Source organism: Mixophyes fleayi, chromosome 5 (genome assembly GCF_038048845.1).
Source record: "Mixophyes fleayi isolate aMixFle1 chromosome 5, aMixFle1.hap1, whole genome shotgun sequence".
Classification (NCBI taxonomy): Eukaryota; Metazoa; Chordata; class Amphibia; order Anura; family Limnodynastidae; genus Mixophyes; species Mixophyes fleayi.
The window spans coordinates 174,252,880-174,271,748 of NC_134406.1; the positions used below are offsets into that span (position 1 = coordinate 174,252,880).

The 18,869-nt window shown below is 35.7% G+C and overlaps 1 protein-coding gene across 1 annotated transcript in view; it reads right to left on the reverse strand.

The window, feature by feature from the left end:
• Positions 1-18,869, reverse strand: part of LOC142159499 (uncharacterized) — a 35,665-nt gene that overhangs the window by 5,541 nt on the left and 11,255 nt on the right. Inside the window, exon 3 of the mRNA XM_075214397.1 lies at positions 4,958-5,149. Coding sequence (XP_075070498.1) covers positions 4,958-5,149 — 192 coding nt within the window. The remainder of the gene's footprint in view (positions 1-4,957; positions 5,150-18,869) is intronic.

Consider the following 18,869-nt stretch of genomic DNA (forward strand, 5'->3'; position numbering starts at 1 on the left):
GATAGATAGTAAAAGCCAGATAATTTTCTGGTGAATCTGGTAAACGTCCTCAACATTTGTTATTTTATATTTAAATTAGGCATATATATATATATATATATATATATATATATATATATATATATATATATATATATATATATATGTATATATATATATATATATATACATATGTAATATTCATAAAACATTGCTGCCATAAAATGGTTGATAACAAACAACAAAATAGGTGTTAGTTGTATAGTAAATGAATATACAATGTAAAATAATTTGAATCCTGTTAATATAAAAAAAATCTTACATCCTTGTGAATGTATAAATATATACTGTAAGTACTTTAGACTGATTCAATTTAGTCATTCAAAACGCAGTACCGGAATTAGACAGTATAGTTCAGGAATATTTTTTAAAAAAAATACCATCTGATGTTGTTTGCATTTGAATAGAGAAATTATCCTAATAAAAATGTACCGTCAGAACTTAAAAGGCATAGGAAATCTGAATTAATTTACTTGTACAGTACGTGTGAAGAAGTATAATCTCCTGCCCTTTATAGGCTTGTTTATTGAGAGCTGTTGACCCATTAAGTGTCACTGGAAATACTGTAACCTTTGCTGATGAAGATGAGAATTTTAGTTTTTCCTAGTATTAATTTTGTAACATTCAAAGACATTAAATTTACTAGTTAAAAAAGCGGAGTTCACAGCCAATTCGATTATAAGACAAAAACAACCCGGAGCATAAGCCTAAGAATACAGAGAAACTAATTTGTTTTTATTAAGGGAGGATAGATGGGCAGGACAGTTAAAAAAAAAAAAGATCAAATAAACCTGGGGCTAGAATTGCAATTCTAATTATATGACCTATTGTGTCACCTGTTATCATAGCAAATGCAATCTATTAATGTAGATAGCAACACTTCAGAAACAAACATACATTTAGCAAAAGTGGCACAACAGTTGACATGCTAAATTTTGTAAGATGCCCTTTAATCAACTCTTATAAATGTAATGTGTGCCGCAATGTTTTTCAAAACTGCCCGTTGTTATAACCGTTCAGCTGCTTTAAGCCCTCGCTCTTTCAGTCTTTTAATTTCTACATAAGCAACCATTTAAAAAGCAGAAAGCTGACACTCTTTACATGTATTATGAGTGCCACATTTCACCCCCAGAGAAACCATTTTTTTCCCAGTTTATAATATATTTTAGAGTTGTATTGTTTCATTACTCATTTGTTCTATTTCACATTACAGATATAATTCATTCATAAGTAGAAAAGATTTGGGAAACTCACCCAGTATGCACATTTCGCATACTACTGGTCTGTGTCTCCTATGGAAAGCAAACAGTGGGAATATCACCTGAGATTTAATTTGCTATTAACTACTTATATGTATGATGTAAATCATTTATCATCTAGGGTAGGCCACAATTTTGTGGCCTGAATGTACATGTAAGAATACAGATGCAACATACGTGCTTATTGAGGAGGGATTAAGGGTGCGTGGTCCAGTCCCACTACAAAACAGGCAAGCTGGCTGGTCACACTGTGACACGGAGACCCACAGTGTGGGGTTCCCCTGTCACAATGTGCACTAGGCCTCAGCACTGTCATCACAAAATGGAATTCCCTAGTGGAATTGGGCCTGTAATACATGTGCAAACTTTACCCCAAAGGGAAGCTAATTTGCTGAATAAACCTAGTTCTATTTCTGACCACCCTTTGCTGTGGGAGCCAGAGTAATGTATTAAAGATAGGTACAGATTAATTAATTTAATGCTATCAGCAGGGCCGTAACTAGGGCTGTGTAACAGGGGCGATCGCCCAGGGTGCAAAGCTGAAAGGGGCGCAATTTCGGAATATTTTAGGTTCATTTGGTTAAAATTGAGTGCTAGGAGGGCGGCATTTGACTTTCTCGCCCCAGGCGCTAGAATTTTAAGTTATGGCTCTGGCTATCAGTTAATGTTTATCAAACAAGTCACAGAAAGCCCTGTTAGCCATTTAATATCTGCGCATGCTGAAACTTGTAGAATTACCAGGTCCCACTGGAGTATGTTGTTCAACAACTTTAATTAATAACTTGGACACAGAGTATTGCAATTCTTTATTAAAAATAGGTATTCACCTAAACAGTTCAAACTTTATTGTATGCCTAAATCCATAAGCATCTTATTTTGTTCTGTCCTATAAATCCAAGAATAATTCAATAGGGAAGAAAATTTCAAAACCCTTTCAGGTGATGAGAACATATTCCTAGTGGAGCCTCAACACAAATACATTAAAGGGGGCCTGTCCACCAATAGCCAATAAGAGCTGCTCGCTAAAGCTTGATAAAACCGCTCGGATTAGCTATTCACATATAGACCCCTTGCAGTCTATAAATTAATTTCTTTCTAATAAAGAATTACAATAATCAATGTCCATGTCTTTACTATTAGCTAGGTTTGTGGAACTAAATGTTCCAGAGCCCCATGTCAGCATGCTTGGCAGCCATGGAAATGATGGTATTTATAGTTCTACAAGCATCACCATACCAAAGCAGTTAATAGCTGCCATAAACTTAATGTTTGTCTATATTTTATACATTACCCCATTTTCCACAGCACAGAGGGGCCGGGAAGTGCCTGCATTACATTCCTTATGGGATTGGTTTTCTTAAAAGGAGAAGGGGGCAAGACCTGAATCCCCTTCTACTGAGCATGCTGTGCCTGACACACATTATGATAAAATGACTTCACTCTATGATTTTCCATGTTTTAGTGTGACTAGGCCAGTTTGGCATAGTCTGATGCTGATACCATGTTTACAGAAGGACAGCATATTCTTTGTCCCCCTGTATTAGTGGTAACCAGCCCAGATTATAAGCACTAAAGTGCATGTGGAAATGCTTCATCTCCAGGGGGCAGTGGCAGAACTACCATTGGTGCAGCAGGTGCGGTGCAACGAAGCCCATGGAGATAATGGGACCAGCTGCATGGGGATCTAGTGAGTTGTGGGCACCGGTTGTCTCCTTCCCGCTTCCCTGCACCAGGGCCCACAGCTCATTAGTTCTGACTCTGCCAGGGGTTGCACTTACATGTGCATATCCCTATTTTACATAAATTGTGCTTGCATGCCCCCAATCTGCCTTTAGGTGGACACAACTGCAAGTAATGTTTAATATAAACTTACCCTTCATTTTACTGCACAAACAATTTTAAAGATAGCCATTGGGCTTTGGCCAAACTGTAAATCAAACCCATTATTTCTTTCAAATCAAGCTTTTAACCTGGTCTAAACATTATAACATTATTCAGTGATAAAAATACCACTTGATCATTGAATATTAATTAGGTTTTTTCTTAAAAAGGACTGGACAATTTAAAGTATCAAGTCTAACAAGGAAGACAAACTTTCATGGGCAGCAAACATTCCCTCAACTTCCCACAGGCCATTTGTAATTGAACATCTTTTATTTTGTATGCAATATTTTTCTTATTTAAAATATACCTGTAATTTCGTAGATGCTGGGGAAGAGGGTACCTTTGGGCACACATGTCTGCCAGTATAAAAATAATTAAGTCAATTACTCATGGAAGACGTGTATATCTTTTAAACAGATAGAATGCTGTAGAGGTTCTGAACGTGGAGCTTTGCAGCAATGGGTACCACAGAAAGAAGGAGCAAGAACATGAATCTGGACCTGACACTAGAAGCTACCCAAAAATGAAAGTTACATACAAGCATTATTCATTTAACCTTGAGGTCAATAAAACAGAATTTCGCCCAGGCTATGGGACAAAGGATACAGTATATTATCCTTGTTTTTATTATTATTGTGAAGGAATACCTTAAGACAGCTGTGTAGATAGTTTATTTTATTTAAACATGTATAGTATAGTATAGATAGATTAGTTAGTTTGTTAATATAAATATAGGTTAGTATTATTATAATGTTGGTTAAGTTAATTAGTAGTTAGCATAGGACATTAATATTTAATTAGGTCAGGTAGAGATTAGTTAGTTAGAGTAGCATATAGTTTTTATAAGGGTTAAGACCTCAAGCTAGACTGGGAATCAGCTGGCTTAATGTTCCTCAAGGCCAGTGTCCCAAAATTAAAGGGAGGTATATTAATGTTTGTCCATTATTTTAGTCAGTTAATATCTGGGGTCTCATGCTGTATAGCTCTGATATGTTGAACTCTGGTGTCAGTTGAGATATCAAAGTACCTATTACTCACAATTATTCTACCTTCTAAAATACTCAAACCATTTTTAGGGCTGTGGCTAACATCATGAGTGGTATGACTTAGAAAGTAGATACTTAGAGTTATCAGCAAACCATGGTGACACAATTTAGTGCCACATACAGAGCAATTTTAAATGATTTATTAGCCAATAGTTCAGAACGTACAGTAAGTTCAACATCCACCTACAGCTGATATAAGGTAATTAGGCTTCTATACATTAAGTGCACTCTAACCATTTGTGGAGCTCTCAATTACTTTTTTAAACATAACTGGAGTTTTAGCTTAGGTTTAACTAAGTCAAAGTTTGTTATGTTAGCCCAATACTTTTGTACTACTTACTGTAGTTCCTCCTGGCCATGTAATTAGAACATAATGAGTTATAATGGAAAATAGTTTTCAAGTTGCTAATATAATATATATATATATATACCGGTATATATATATATATATATATATATATATATATATATATTTATATATATATCAATCTGGATTTGGTCCACACACCCTAATTTGTGGACTGAATGAGAATGTGCTACAAAATTGAGTCAAAATGTACACTTAAATCCTTATACTCCTTATATTTATTCCAGAAGTTATATTATCCAATATATTGCAATAGTGCAAAGTTTACTATATATTTCTTTTCACTTACATATAATTATCCTGTTAGTGCTTAAAATGTGCATGTGCACTTTGGTTTACAGTATAAAATATGATGGACTTACCTCAACAATAGCTCCATCGGGTAGACGGAGGAACTGTCGATAAAGGTCCCGGAAGCCTCTTAGATGAATGGTGTAAATCAGTATGTGTGTAGTTATGTCTTTTGGGCTATCTCCATTACTTGTTGAATCATGATGCTCCACATGCTGAATGTCAGTTGTTACCTTTTTCCAGATGTAATCATATACTGTGATCTAAAAAAATAAGTCAACTAATAATTAGAATATGTTTTTACAGGACACTCAAGGATATATTTACTAAACTGTGGGTTAGAAAAAGTGGATATGTTGCCTCTAGCAACTAATCAGATTCTAGCTGTCATTTTGTAGAATGTACTAAATAAATGATAACTAGAATCTTAGGGTTACTATAGGCAACATCTCCACTATTTCAAACCCGCAGTATAATAAATATACCGCTCAGTTTTGCTTAATATTTTTAAAAATCTATGTAAAATTTAAGAACTATTAAAAGTTTTTCAATAATAACATTGTCTGTCTGGTGACAATGTTATTACAATGTTATTACCTACCTTTAATCAAGAGATACATACAATGCTGCCTAAGAGCCATACAAGTACAATTGGATACAAAGACAGCCATAATATTTGTTAATGCATTTGAGTGCGCATGATCATTAGCCATTCTATTAGCCAAGCTATTTATGTGATACCCTCCTCTTGTTTTTCAAATATTGCTCGATGATTTCTCTCATAAGTCAACAGAAATGTTTTCCATAGGCTTTCCGCATTGGAGAGTGAATGAGCATGAAACATTATAGAAACTAGTTGGTCATATTAACTGACTCTTGTTCTACATCCATATAGACATTGAAGCCAAAGGGTAATCAGTTAATATGACAGACTTAGCATGTGACATTCATTTTTATGGTAATTTGTATGGAGAAATCAATTGCAACACTGTAATATGTGTCAGGTCCATTCTGCTGTCATGCTATTAACCTGTGGGCAACTGGTAGAGATTTTAGGGGCTTCAATTACCTGTTCCTCTAATTCTTCCTCAGAAAACATTAATAGAGCAAGCACCAGAGCAACAGTGGTGCTGTCAGTGTCGGGGGTACCACACTTCTTTTAATGCATTGCACCAGATATGGAACCACTATGCTGTTAGTAATTTACATTGAAGTGTGGAATCTAATGGGAATCCTTGTTTACACCAAGGACCCCCAGAAGGGAGTCATGAGCTTCAATGCAGGGTGCCACAATAGTTGGCTCACTAGACAGTAGCTGACTATACAGAAGGACAAGACATAGTCAATATGCAGGGCAAGGCTGGGACAGACAGAAAAGGTTCAGAATTGGGCATGGCCATGCTCATAAGCAACAAAAAACAAGAAGGGTCATTAACAGTGAGTCAGACAAAAATGTTTGTGCACAACAAATGGTAACTCAGCTGTTGCTCAGGCACCAGACAAAATAATGAGTGGGTTTAAATAAAGAAGTATATGACATCACAGGCATGCAACCGTAGGGGAACTCATACGTTACGGGAAGCACCTATACAGGAAATTATATATAATAAGTGACCATTGGGATGCAGGCATCTAAAAAGAGGTAATATAACCTAGGTGGCTTGCAAAGGCGGAAACACAGGGGCACAGCTCCTCAGACAGCATAAAAGCAAAGGCAGGTTTGTTACAGAAGTGACCTTGTTGATGAATAACCATCATAGATTCATTGGTCCAATTCAATGTTAAAAGTCAGACAAAACATCATAAGTTAACTTATCTGTTCTAGAATCATATGTCAAATCCTCTTTCTCCTTCCATAAACCTGAGGTTGCCACTAGAAATGTGTAAATCTTAAGCGGTTTAGTTCAGCCAACTATAAATCATGGAATTGGCATGAATGTGCTGATGAACCACTGACAGCTAGTATGAATCAGATTGCAATTATTTGATGCCATATAAATTGGTAGGAACTATTGAGCTAGTGAGAGGGAAAAACAAAGGGAGGGAGAGGGAGAGAGAGAGAGAAAGAGAGAGAGAGAGAGGAGAGAGAGAGAGAGAGGAGAGAGAGAGAGGGAGAGAGAGAGATAGAAAGAGAGGAGAGAGAGAGAAGATAGAGAGAAGAGAGAGAGAGAGAAAGAAAGAGAGGAGAGAGAGAGAGAGAGAGATTTTAATTTATACTATCTAAAGACGGCCATCTGGAAGGTCCATCTTCTGCTCCCTCATTTATTTTGCTCAAGTTACTTGATATTAACTGCCACTCCACAAACAAACAAATGTTCCCGAACAACAGTTAGCCACTTATAAACAACATTAATGTTTCTGCTAATAAGTTATTTGAACATAACATCAATAAATATGCTATTTATTTATTTATCAATTTATTTTCTGTGCTGGACCAAATTAGCTTTTTTTTTTAAAAGAAGGTATGGCTTCCACCTTCCACTAACCTCTGGAGGTAAGTTCAAAAAAACATGTAGACCTATTTGGCTCTATTTAATCAATTTCTGCTGATGTTAATAATTAGCAGAATCATCAGATGTCCACTGTAGTTCTTTAACGTCTAGCTAGTAGGGTCATTTGTTCACTGCCAGTTGCTAAACTATAACATATGTATGTATATATATATATATATATATATATATATATATATATATTATTTTTTTTATTATTTTTTTTCATTTAATTAATTAATTAATTAATTAATAGTGATATAATCCACAGCAAAACATAAAATGTTGAATAAAAATATGGATCAAGGCTGGGAAACATACAGAGGTGAAGATGAGTTGTTGGAATAGGGCATCACTAAACACTGCAGGCAAAGGTGTAGTGTGTGCAAATTGTACCAATTTATTGTCAGCTACAGATGGAAAAGATCGTATTTAAGAAACAATGCTGCGCAATAAAGTACTTGTTGCATATAGCATAATAAAACTGTAGCTAGACACAAACATATTTTTTGACCAATCACAAAAACCTATAGAACTTTGCTATTCATACACTGGTCTGTTTTTTTTAAGTCTGCCATTCCTGAAACAGATTAGCTCATCAATGAAAAATATGTACTTTGTGCAGACACAATACACATTTTACATAGAGTATCTTGCACAAATCATTAAACTGAATGTGAAGTTGTTGTATTGTGAGGAATTAGGATAATTTTGCAAAAGATAAAAAAGAACAACCCCCACTTATACTAGCCAGCCCCTTAATATTTTAGTGTAACTTGCTTTACAGAAGCTATAAATAAATAAAATAAAACAAGAGTGCCAACATTCATGTAAAGCATAATTCAATTTTCCAATAGATATAAAAAAGTAATATGCTAAACAAGATGGTCAGGATTAATTTTCAGCAGAGGAAAAATAATTAGAATCACACTTTTCCACTGAAGGCAGAGAAAATGTAAACAATACTTCCCTCCAGGCAAGTGCTTTATCAAGTCGACAGATGCATTTGAATTTCCATGGGCGGGGGGCAAAATAGGTTACGTGTCATTGTAATATAAAGGCCGAACCATCAAAATGGACTGCAGACTGTATCAGTTGGCCTGCCTGTGACTAATCCACCAATTTGAGGCCTACAGGAAAAACTGTATTGTGTAGTTTTATTCTGTACACTTCTTGAAAATAAATGTTGGGAAAGCAATAATGTAAGTTCACTGAACTTTCTGTGAAGACTGGCCTTCTAATTTACATGCTTAAACATGCTTTTATTCTAAATAATCTATATCTAACTATTTATTTTTATGTATCCATCCATCTGTACACAGACATATATGTCCTGGTCTATCTATCTATCTGTTAAAAAAAAAAATCTATCTGTTAAAAATCCACTTCATTTTCTTTAATAATCGTCCCAGTGGGAGAGATAAAAAAGGTTAAATTAGACACAAATAGAAAGAGCTTGAAAACAAGCATGAGATATTCCACTGAACGGCTAGCTGGCAAAGTCATGCACATGCATTCCTGTCAACTGTCCCCAATTTCTCAGGACAGACCAGGATCAATCCAGTGCCAGGATATGTCCTGGCTTTTTCACTGTTTCATTATTTTATTTAATTTATCATTTATATATTCTTCCTTCTCCAAATTGCAAGAATGATTTTCAAGGGGCAGAACTCCATAGCAGGCAGCTGTCACACTGGACATGATGTGAGAGTTCACTCACTACTTTATATTTCAACAGCATTCATGTAACTTCATATGAGACAGTGAGAGCTGCTGTTAGCACTGTAATCAGATGTTCAGGAGAGTGGAGCAAGAAGAGAAAACATTGGCAGGTTGGTGATTGCTTTGGCTGCCTACCACCACTACTGTTGGGTCTACTACCTCTACTGGCAGCTAATGGACTTCTTAGTGGGCATTACATGAAACTAAAGGACATGTTACAGGACATTACTACTACTGATGGGCATTTAACTGGTCATTAATGATACTAATGACTAATACCTTACTAATCATTACCTTTACTGATGGGTATCTTACTGTGCTTTCTGCTACTATTGGACATCTTACTGGGGATTACTTGTGCTACTGATCATATTGTTATGTATTACTTTTTCTACTAGGTAACTTAATGAGCATTGCTGCAGCTAATGAGCATCTTACTGAGAATTGGCTAAGCATTAACATTTGCAATAGGTCTTGCTGGACAGCTGACATATTAGATCTTGCTGACACAGTGCAGCATCGCAGACCCCATAGATTACTATGGGGACTGCGATGTTCTGCATTGGATCAAGCTTTGCATTGCACGGACAGGTAACACCATCTCAGGATAGCGTTGCCTGTCATTTCCTATAGGATTCTGATGAAGCCGTTTCGGCTTTGCAGAATCCGATACATGGTAAGTCGCAGCACTTCTTCCTGTCACCGGAAGCACTAGGCTGCCGGTAAGTAGAGAAATTGGATCGCAGAACAGGGGTCATTTCACCGGGGCTCCAAGAGTAGCCCCAGCATGGTGCATTTCAGCGGTACAAAAAAAACGCATCACTGCGATGTGCAGCGATGCATATTTAGATGTAGTGCATCTAATTGATGATAGACCCCATAATAACTTAACTTCCTCTCTGTGCTTTTGTAGCAGTGGTCATGCTCCCATAGGGTTATTTACTAATAATCTAAAATTATGCAGTAATTAAGGACAATTAACCAATCAGCAATTAACTTTCATCAGTCTAGTGCAAGTTAGGCAATGTAGTGTAAAATGTAACCCTTTTGGATGGAGTCTGAAGATTCAAATTTGGGATGTTAATTATAGTCTGAAATGTTAAAAGATAAATTTCACTCAGTCTCACCCTTTTTAGTCCCATGGAGTTTCATTGTGAGTGGCATTTTTGGACAACTATACTTATTCTTAATTTAGGGTACAGTGCACTGAGGCATGCTTTATATAGCTGATATAAATACACATACATATACATATGTATATGTACATATGTACATATGTGGGCAGCATGGTGGCTATGTGGATAGCACTTATGCCTCACAGCGCTGGGGTCATGAGTTCAATTCCCAACCATGGCCTTATCTGTGTGGAGTTTGTATGTTCCCCCTGTGTTTGCGTGGGTTTCCTCTGGGTGCTCCGGTTTCCTCCCACACTACAAAAACATACTGGTAGGTTAATTGACTGCTATCAACATTGACCCTAGTCTCTCTCTCTGTGTCTGTGTGTGTATATTAGGGAATCTAGACTGTAACCCCAAATGGGGCAGGGATGCTGTGAATGAGTTCCATCTACAGCGCTGCGAAATCAGTGGCGCTATATAAATAAATGGTGATGATGATACATACGTTTGCCCATTGTGTGTGGAAACTGGTGAAGATTTCATGGTGGCACGCTATCATTTACTCCATCACATGAAGTAAGAGGTGACAGAGCTCCTGGATTCCAATTGGTCACCACCAAGGGAGGATTTATTAAAGGATCGCCTAGGCACAAGCTTAGGGTGGCAGAGGTACATTGGCAGTAATTTCCTCACTTTGCACATCACAGTGTTTTACTTGTTCTTTTATTTTTCATATTAATAATGTATTATCTAAATTGTATAATCATGTAACCATGGGTTCAATTAGAACTGAATTATTTTAGGCTATTTATTTAATTCAATATGTATGCCGTATGATTAGGAAAACAGAAAGCTGCAGAGGGAATGTATACAGTGGATATTGGGATCATGAATAGCTCCATTGGCCGAAGTGGATAAAACATTTAAATCTGGGCCAATCAGAAAACAGCAACACATATCTATCTGTGTGACCCAGTGCTGCTGGGGAACGCTTTACGCTGTTTTAGGGACCTGATGGGAGAAGAAAGCTGCTAGTAATATTTCTGAGCATTTTGCTGAACATAAATTATTTGCCAAGTAAGATGACTAGTGATTATCTGGGCACAGTTATGGACATTGTGCTAAATGCTGTGTACAGTGCTAGGTACAGTCCTGTATAGATTGCTGAGTAAAATTTTGGCATTTAACACGGCATATTGCTAGGGATTTACTGGACATAGTGCTGAATATTTTATTTTGCTGGATACAGTATTATATCTTGTCCATATTACTTGTCATATTATATGTCATATTATATGTTCGCTGAGTATTACATCTTGTTGGAGATATTACTTTTAATATTTACTTTTTTGCCATAAGGTACACCATGCCATTAATAACACTGTACGTTTATTTTTATTTGCCATATCACACACATAAGGGCATGATTCATCAAGGCATGTATGCTGACTTCAGCATATCGTATGCAAAATCACTCTGCGCATACCCAGAACTGGACCATATGAAAGTGTACGCAGCCCGGTCCGTTCTGTCTTTGAGCATAAAGGACACTTACTACAGACTACAATTTGGGGAGTGAACAGGGTGGGGAAGGGATGTTTGGCTGTAGTCAGCAGACAGTAAGGGGATGTCAAACTCGAGCACATCCAGCCACATCCAAATCAAGCTGTGGGCATCGCAAAGTTACTTGTTTTTCTGCCGTATCTCTAGCTACAAGGCTAGTAAGTCCTAACTACTAGTGATGACAGTCTTGTATACATACTATAATATATGTTTGTAAAGAGGAGCAGCTGCAAAAATGTATTTTATGATCAGTAGACATTAAGAACTTCCTAATAAATGAATATCATGAGAAAAAATAAATAAAAAAAAACTGTTTTATTATTTATGCCTATATTTTAACAGGTGACATTAATTCTATTTTTTTTCTTCTGTGCAATCTTTTGCAAATTTATAATTCACATAGATATTGCACGTATCCTGCAGATAGTAGCGCAGAGCAGACCTCACTCAAATTCATCAGCGCACATATCTTCAGACCTGTTCCCTGTTGAATTCGGGAGTACGCAGATTCGATTTACGTATGTTTTTAAACAAATACACATTGTGCTCAGAAAGCGTGTCTTGATGAATCGGGCCCCAAGTATTCCTCTTCTGCCGTTCTATTCTAAATGCCATGCACTGCATATTAAATCCATAATTTTCATTATAGTAGACAAGCGTAATTTTGGAACATGCTAGGGTAGCATACATCTATTTAAATGTATATTTCTATTACAAAATACAAAAACAACACCTCCAATAAAATCACACCGTTGTTTTGCATAATCGTGCCATGGTAAGAAGAGGAGTCTATATTTTTGAAAGTGAACAATTGGTAACAAATAATGACTTCAATTTGATGACTTTTTTGAAATAGAACCAACATGTAGATCTCTTTCAAAGTGGGCTGCAATGTTGTTTACAATAACACATCAGAAGAAAATGTCTATTTTCTTTAAAAAAAAATATGCCTTGGATACTGCTGCTCAAATTCTCAGCAAGAAACTTACCATTTAACATGGCACAGTGTATTGCCAGGAAATATGCTTATCAGACCCTTCTAGATTGATGGTGGGAAGGGGTACAATAAAATATTCCCAGGCTACTGTTGGAAGACTTAACTTGGGTACCTGTGATGCAACATTGGCTATATTGATGCACATTAATACCAATTCTTGAGTTAAAATATTATGACTTGGCCATGCTGTAGTACTCCAACCAAATTCTAAACAGTTTTTAATTAATTAAAAAGTGTCAAAATTAAATCTTCAATCTACAGTGAATTTTGTGAACATTGATATCCAAAATGTGCAAATTTATACTTTCTCTAAAAGCATTTAAAATACAATACATTAGACCTCTGGAATGTAAAAATTATCACATTAACATGTTGTTTACAATATTCATTGTGTTATGTATTGGGTGCCTTTTATTTTCAAGAAAGTTTTTTCTTCAATATGACTTTGTACAATGAAGTCTCGTTTCAGCATTCAGTAGAAATTTTACGAATAAATATGTTAGGAGACTCCACTGAACATTATAAATCTACAGCAGAAGCACATAGCCTTCTCTAGAGTCAATAACGTCATACATCAATATGACAAATATATCACTGATACTAAAATGATGCAATTTGACTCATTATAGCTGGTTACTATAAGGCACATTTGCAACATTTTAGAAACAATGGCACAACTACAGTGGCAAAAAAAATAATGGCTTATGAGCTGGAACAGGAGGTTGGGGAAATTCCTATTTTTCAAAATGATGCAAATCATCCTTTCGCAGAGTAAGCAGGAGAGTAAGAGTAAGAAAATAGCTTTTTTTTTACTGGCAGCAGTTTCCTAAATGAACCAGAAGTTTTGGTTACTTCTGTTATCTACAGGATATGTCTATTGCTATAGATTTCACTTTGTACATTTACTTGGAAGACATGGAAACTCAGTTCTGTTGCAAATGAATATACAAAGTTAAAAACCTGTTTTGTGTTCCGTACAGAACATATGGCATCTTCCATCCATGTTTACACATTACAAAACTCACTTGTCACTTTATTATAGAAAGGATCAAGGTTATGCCTGACTTAAAGACCTTGAAAGGTTATGTCTGACTTTAGGATATTTCCCCAAACCCTTTGCCTTCCATTAAGTAACAGTACATTGTGGGTTTCACATTAATGAGATCCCATCATTACCAAGATGAAGTCAATGATTTTACCACATGTGCTTGGAGAATTGCCGAAGGTGCCAAGACAAGATGTTAAGAGGACTTATGGCAACCAATTGTATTAGCTTTGGGAACAAAAAGTTCTAGGGCGAATATGTCCTCTAAGGATATATTTAAATTAAATGTATAAATAGTATAAATGTACTGAAACCTACAGCATATCAACCAATCAGAAAACAACAAGTTAGATTAATGAATAAAGATTTCCCTGGGTTAACAGCACATTTTCATCATAAGTGTTTGTTCATAAATCTTCCCCTAATCACTCATTTACTCTGTCATTTTAAGATATCATGTAGTATTGAATGTGAAACCTCATATATCATCATCATCATCATTTATTTATATAGCGCCACTAATTCCGCAGCGCTGTGCAGAGAACTCATTCACATCAGTCCCTGCCCCATTGGAGCTTACAGTCTAAATTCCCTAATATAGACACACTCACAAACAGACAGACAGTGAGGGGGAGCCTAGGGTCAATTTTGATACCAGCCAATTAACCTACCAATATGTTTTTGGAGTGTGGGAGGAAACCAGAGCACCCGGAGGAAACTCACGCAAACACAGGGAGAACATACAAACTCCACACAGATAAGGCCATTGTCGGGAATCAAACTCATGACCCCAGTGCTGTGAGGCAGAAGTGCTAACCACTAGGCCACTGTGCTGCCCACTAATAGATATAAATACCTGGCTGCATTACTAAAATGTTTACAAAAAATAGAATTATCCATTATTTGCATTATTCAGTTATAACCTTTTTTATATGTTCTTAATTTTTATTATAATATTTTTTTGTTATTTTATACATCATTGCTTCTTCTAATAAATGTGTGTTGTCAGGTAATATAGTTTATTTAGGTATACATTTTTATAGTTCTCTGTAGTTGCAAACATAAATAAATAAATCAAACTGTCTTAACAAGAATTAAATTGTCTTGATGAATCTAGTGATATTGAATTAAAAGAATAGTTGCCTCTTTATAAAATCACAATATACCCACTTGTATTCTTCCTGGAGTTTAACCACTTTGTATCAAATCTAGATTTACCTCTAGATAATTTGTTGAACGTATTACTTGGTCTTATTCGTCCCTATTAGGTTATCCTTTTTTGTTTACTATTGTTTTCTAGAGAAGGTATTAATGGCAGCATAATGATCTGATCCTCAATGGGTGTCAGCATGAATCAGTGGACCAAGAAGAGATCATCAGGAAGTACCACAGAACAATTCCTTCTCTCATGGGAGCAATGTGTGCTATCAGTCACTGAGGTGTAAGTCTCTAACCTTTCTGACCTTCCCTGTCATGGGTTTCAAACATATGAAGGAAAAGTAGAACCAGAACTCAATGAGTGCCACTGTATGGTGTCTATTGTTCTCCCTGAGGGAATTTTGTCCCAGTTAGGCTCTAATGGGAAGCTACACAAGACTCATGCAAAAACTCTGCCTCATTACTTCTCTTGATCCCTCCCAGAGGTCAGCTGTCATTAGTTGTGAAGACCAGTAAAACAGCATTAGCATGTTAGCCCATGTAAAATGCAGACATCGTAGAACTGTTTTTGACAGAAATCACAATGCTAGAAAATATATTGAAAATAGATAAATTAAATGAATCCCTTAAGATTATAACAGCATTGCACATGTTCTAAGTAGGACTTTATTTTAAATGAAATTCCTTATTGGAGATGATGTGTTTTAAATGGTTTGTTGCAAGAAACAATTTAAAATGTGTTTGTGGCTTTGGTTTCACAGGCATTGATTTGATGCTCTTAGATATAATAATATTAAATGACATAAAAGCAAAATTTCATGTGCCATTTATATGTATGTCATTTTACTGGACGAATGTTTGAGTCTTGCATCGAAATCACATTTGTAATTGCATCCCTATGTATTTAAATGTGTTTTTTATTGTATCAGTTCAAACCTGATCCTCATCATTATGCATCCTACATACAGGCACAATTACAAGAATTACATGTGAACGAGCAATTTACAATTCAGTAAGATTGGTAGTGACTGCTGATCTGGGAAACTTCAGCATGATGACTGAATGACAGGGGAAGGTGAAAATGCTTTAATTGGGTAAGCCTGTATAATATCTGGCCTCCGGATAAAAGACTTCCGCTTCCTGCACTCACAGCGCCTTAGCAATAAAACTGTGAATATACAACCGTGATGACTTATCACTATCATGAATTACAGGTTTCCTCGCAGTCCTGGAGGTATAAAAAATGTGAGGTTACAGAAACAACATTGTATACATTTTAATAAAATTGCCACCCTGTATTTAAGAACGAATGCATGCAGAAGTAAGTTAATAATCACAGCCAAAGCTGACTGTGCACATGAGACTTAAACTTACATTGATGTATATTAGACAGAGGTATTTACACACAACGTTCATTTAAAATGACTATGAGAACCAATTTGAAAAGCAAATCATTATTTTTGTACACACACACAGACAGATACACAGACACACACACAGACACACACATATACACACACGCACACACACACACACACAAACACACATCTCTCTATATGTGAGTGTGTGTGTGTGTGTGTGTGTGTGAGAATAAGTATTACTATAACATGACTGCCAATTTATTCCTCTAAAATAAATCAAGGATGAAATTCTCGGAAATATGTTTTTGTCACCTGCAAACTTTACACCTGCGTGACCTATTTTATATGATTTTGATTTGCCAAAAAATGCCCTAAGTTTTTCCACTCAAGTTTGATAACAAACTTCCTAAATCTAAACCACTTTGGTTTCAAAGCTGCAAAACTTAAAAGAAAGGGAAGTATAACAACCCATGTAATCTAAAAGCCTTCCTGTCACGCATTTATTCGTCTCATTGAAAACACATATGGGAAAACTTAGAAGAAAATTCAGTTCTCAAAAAAAAGAAAAAAGACTCAATGCAAGAAGCCAAAGCAAAGCACCGTTAACACGAAATCCGAAATTAGTTATTAAATCAGAATGTGTCTCACGGTGCAGGCTCACTGATTGGTGGCATTCTTACAAGATGTAAGCATTGGTTAAATAATAACAAATGAACTACTTCATGCCAGTTAAGTGTACATGTAATAAACACATCAACATTAGATATAATAAGATACTACTACTATTAATAATAATAATAATAATAATAATATTAATAATAATAAAATGTGCTAATATTATATTGCCTCCACTGTGGTCTATCCACATAAAGTAGTTTACAAACTCTATTTTTGTGCAGTTGTGACCATTTGTAAGCAATTGGTATAGGAAGAAGCATCAGGTTAGCAGTAAGGGCAGGGAAACAAAACTTTGTTCCTTCTACTGATAGGAGTTGGGAGTATCAAATTGTTCTTGGCTCACTGATTGCTAACCAACATAATGGGGCATATTCAATTGTCGGTGAAAAACAAGAAAATCTCGTGGCGCGCGCACTATTACCGTTATTACGGTAATAGTGCACTTAAAAACAGTTATTACGGTAGTTTTCTCTCTGGATTTCAGCTCGCAGCCTGAAATCCAGCTTACTATTACCGTAATAACGGTAGTAGTTTTAACGCCGTGGAAAACGGCGACAATTTATTATGCCCCAATGTCTCACACTGATTCCAAATGCAAAAAACAGGATGTTATGTTTAAATGAGCTTAGTGGCTAGTGCACATTTACAGGGGTATTTCTGGTTTTAGTGGATAATAGCAGAATTATTTTATATTACAAAAAAAATACTTCATTTTTACTTAAAGATCGTGTGCATCATACCATTTTAGGTGGAACGCCCTTTGCACCTTCCAGGCTCATGTTATATGCAAAAGTGCATTAATATGGGCATAAATATAGATTGAATTAAAATGTGCTAACTTCCTCTTAGTCTGTGCCAACAAACAACTAGGTTTAAAAGTAAAATGTTTAAAAAGCATTATAAGGGAACCGAATTAACATTAATCAGTGAAAGTAACTTCAGCTATCACTTTTTTTTACATTTTTATCTCATGTAACCATATATTAATCAACTCAAGTTTGATGTTTAAACTAAAACAAAGCACTTGTTTTCTGTCAGTGTAAAATGAGCAACTGTCCCAAATCCTCAACAACTAACATTTTTTCTGATGGGTTCCTGTTTTCTAGGTTCCTGGCAACTAGTTACTGTACGTACAAAGCAATATTATAGCCTTTTTTGCAAGGGAATTTTTTTTTTTTTTTGCCGATCCAGGATCCCAGGCTTTCCTGCCAATAAATAAGAAACATTAGATTGCAGGTTACATTTTTATCCTTGGTCTTAAGATCATTACTACAATTTTTTACAGACCCCAGGGTTACAATAGTGAGGGTTCCAATCAACAATAATTATGGGATGGAGAGTGGCTATGAATATTGCCACTTTCTGTAATCCCACCTCCTGCTATTCCACTACCACCCCCTGATCGTGATAGAAATATTGTGAGAAATAGTTTAACACTGATAATCAGGACAATGTGAAATGTCACTTACATTGTTAATATCAATCTGGCATAGGATAATGTAGCAAGATATTTTAATTTTTTTTAAACTGACTAACATATCTTTTTATTATATGATTTGAAGCCTGTAAAATAAAGAATGTGGTGGTGGATTATCATTAACCTAGAGACAAGATGCAAGGTGGTAATTAAGACTAAGATCATGGCCATTCTTTTATCTCCATTGCTAGCCCTAGCAACTATTACATCCATATTACAAGCATATACTAAAATTATATAACATTTAGCTCCTTATTCACAGAACCAAATTGCTATTGTTTTTCAAAATTATAGAAGTATTACATAGATTACTTTTTTAACACCCTTAGTAAAACTGTTTCCAACAATAATATATCCACAGCAAAAATACATACC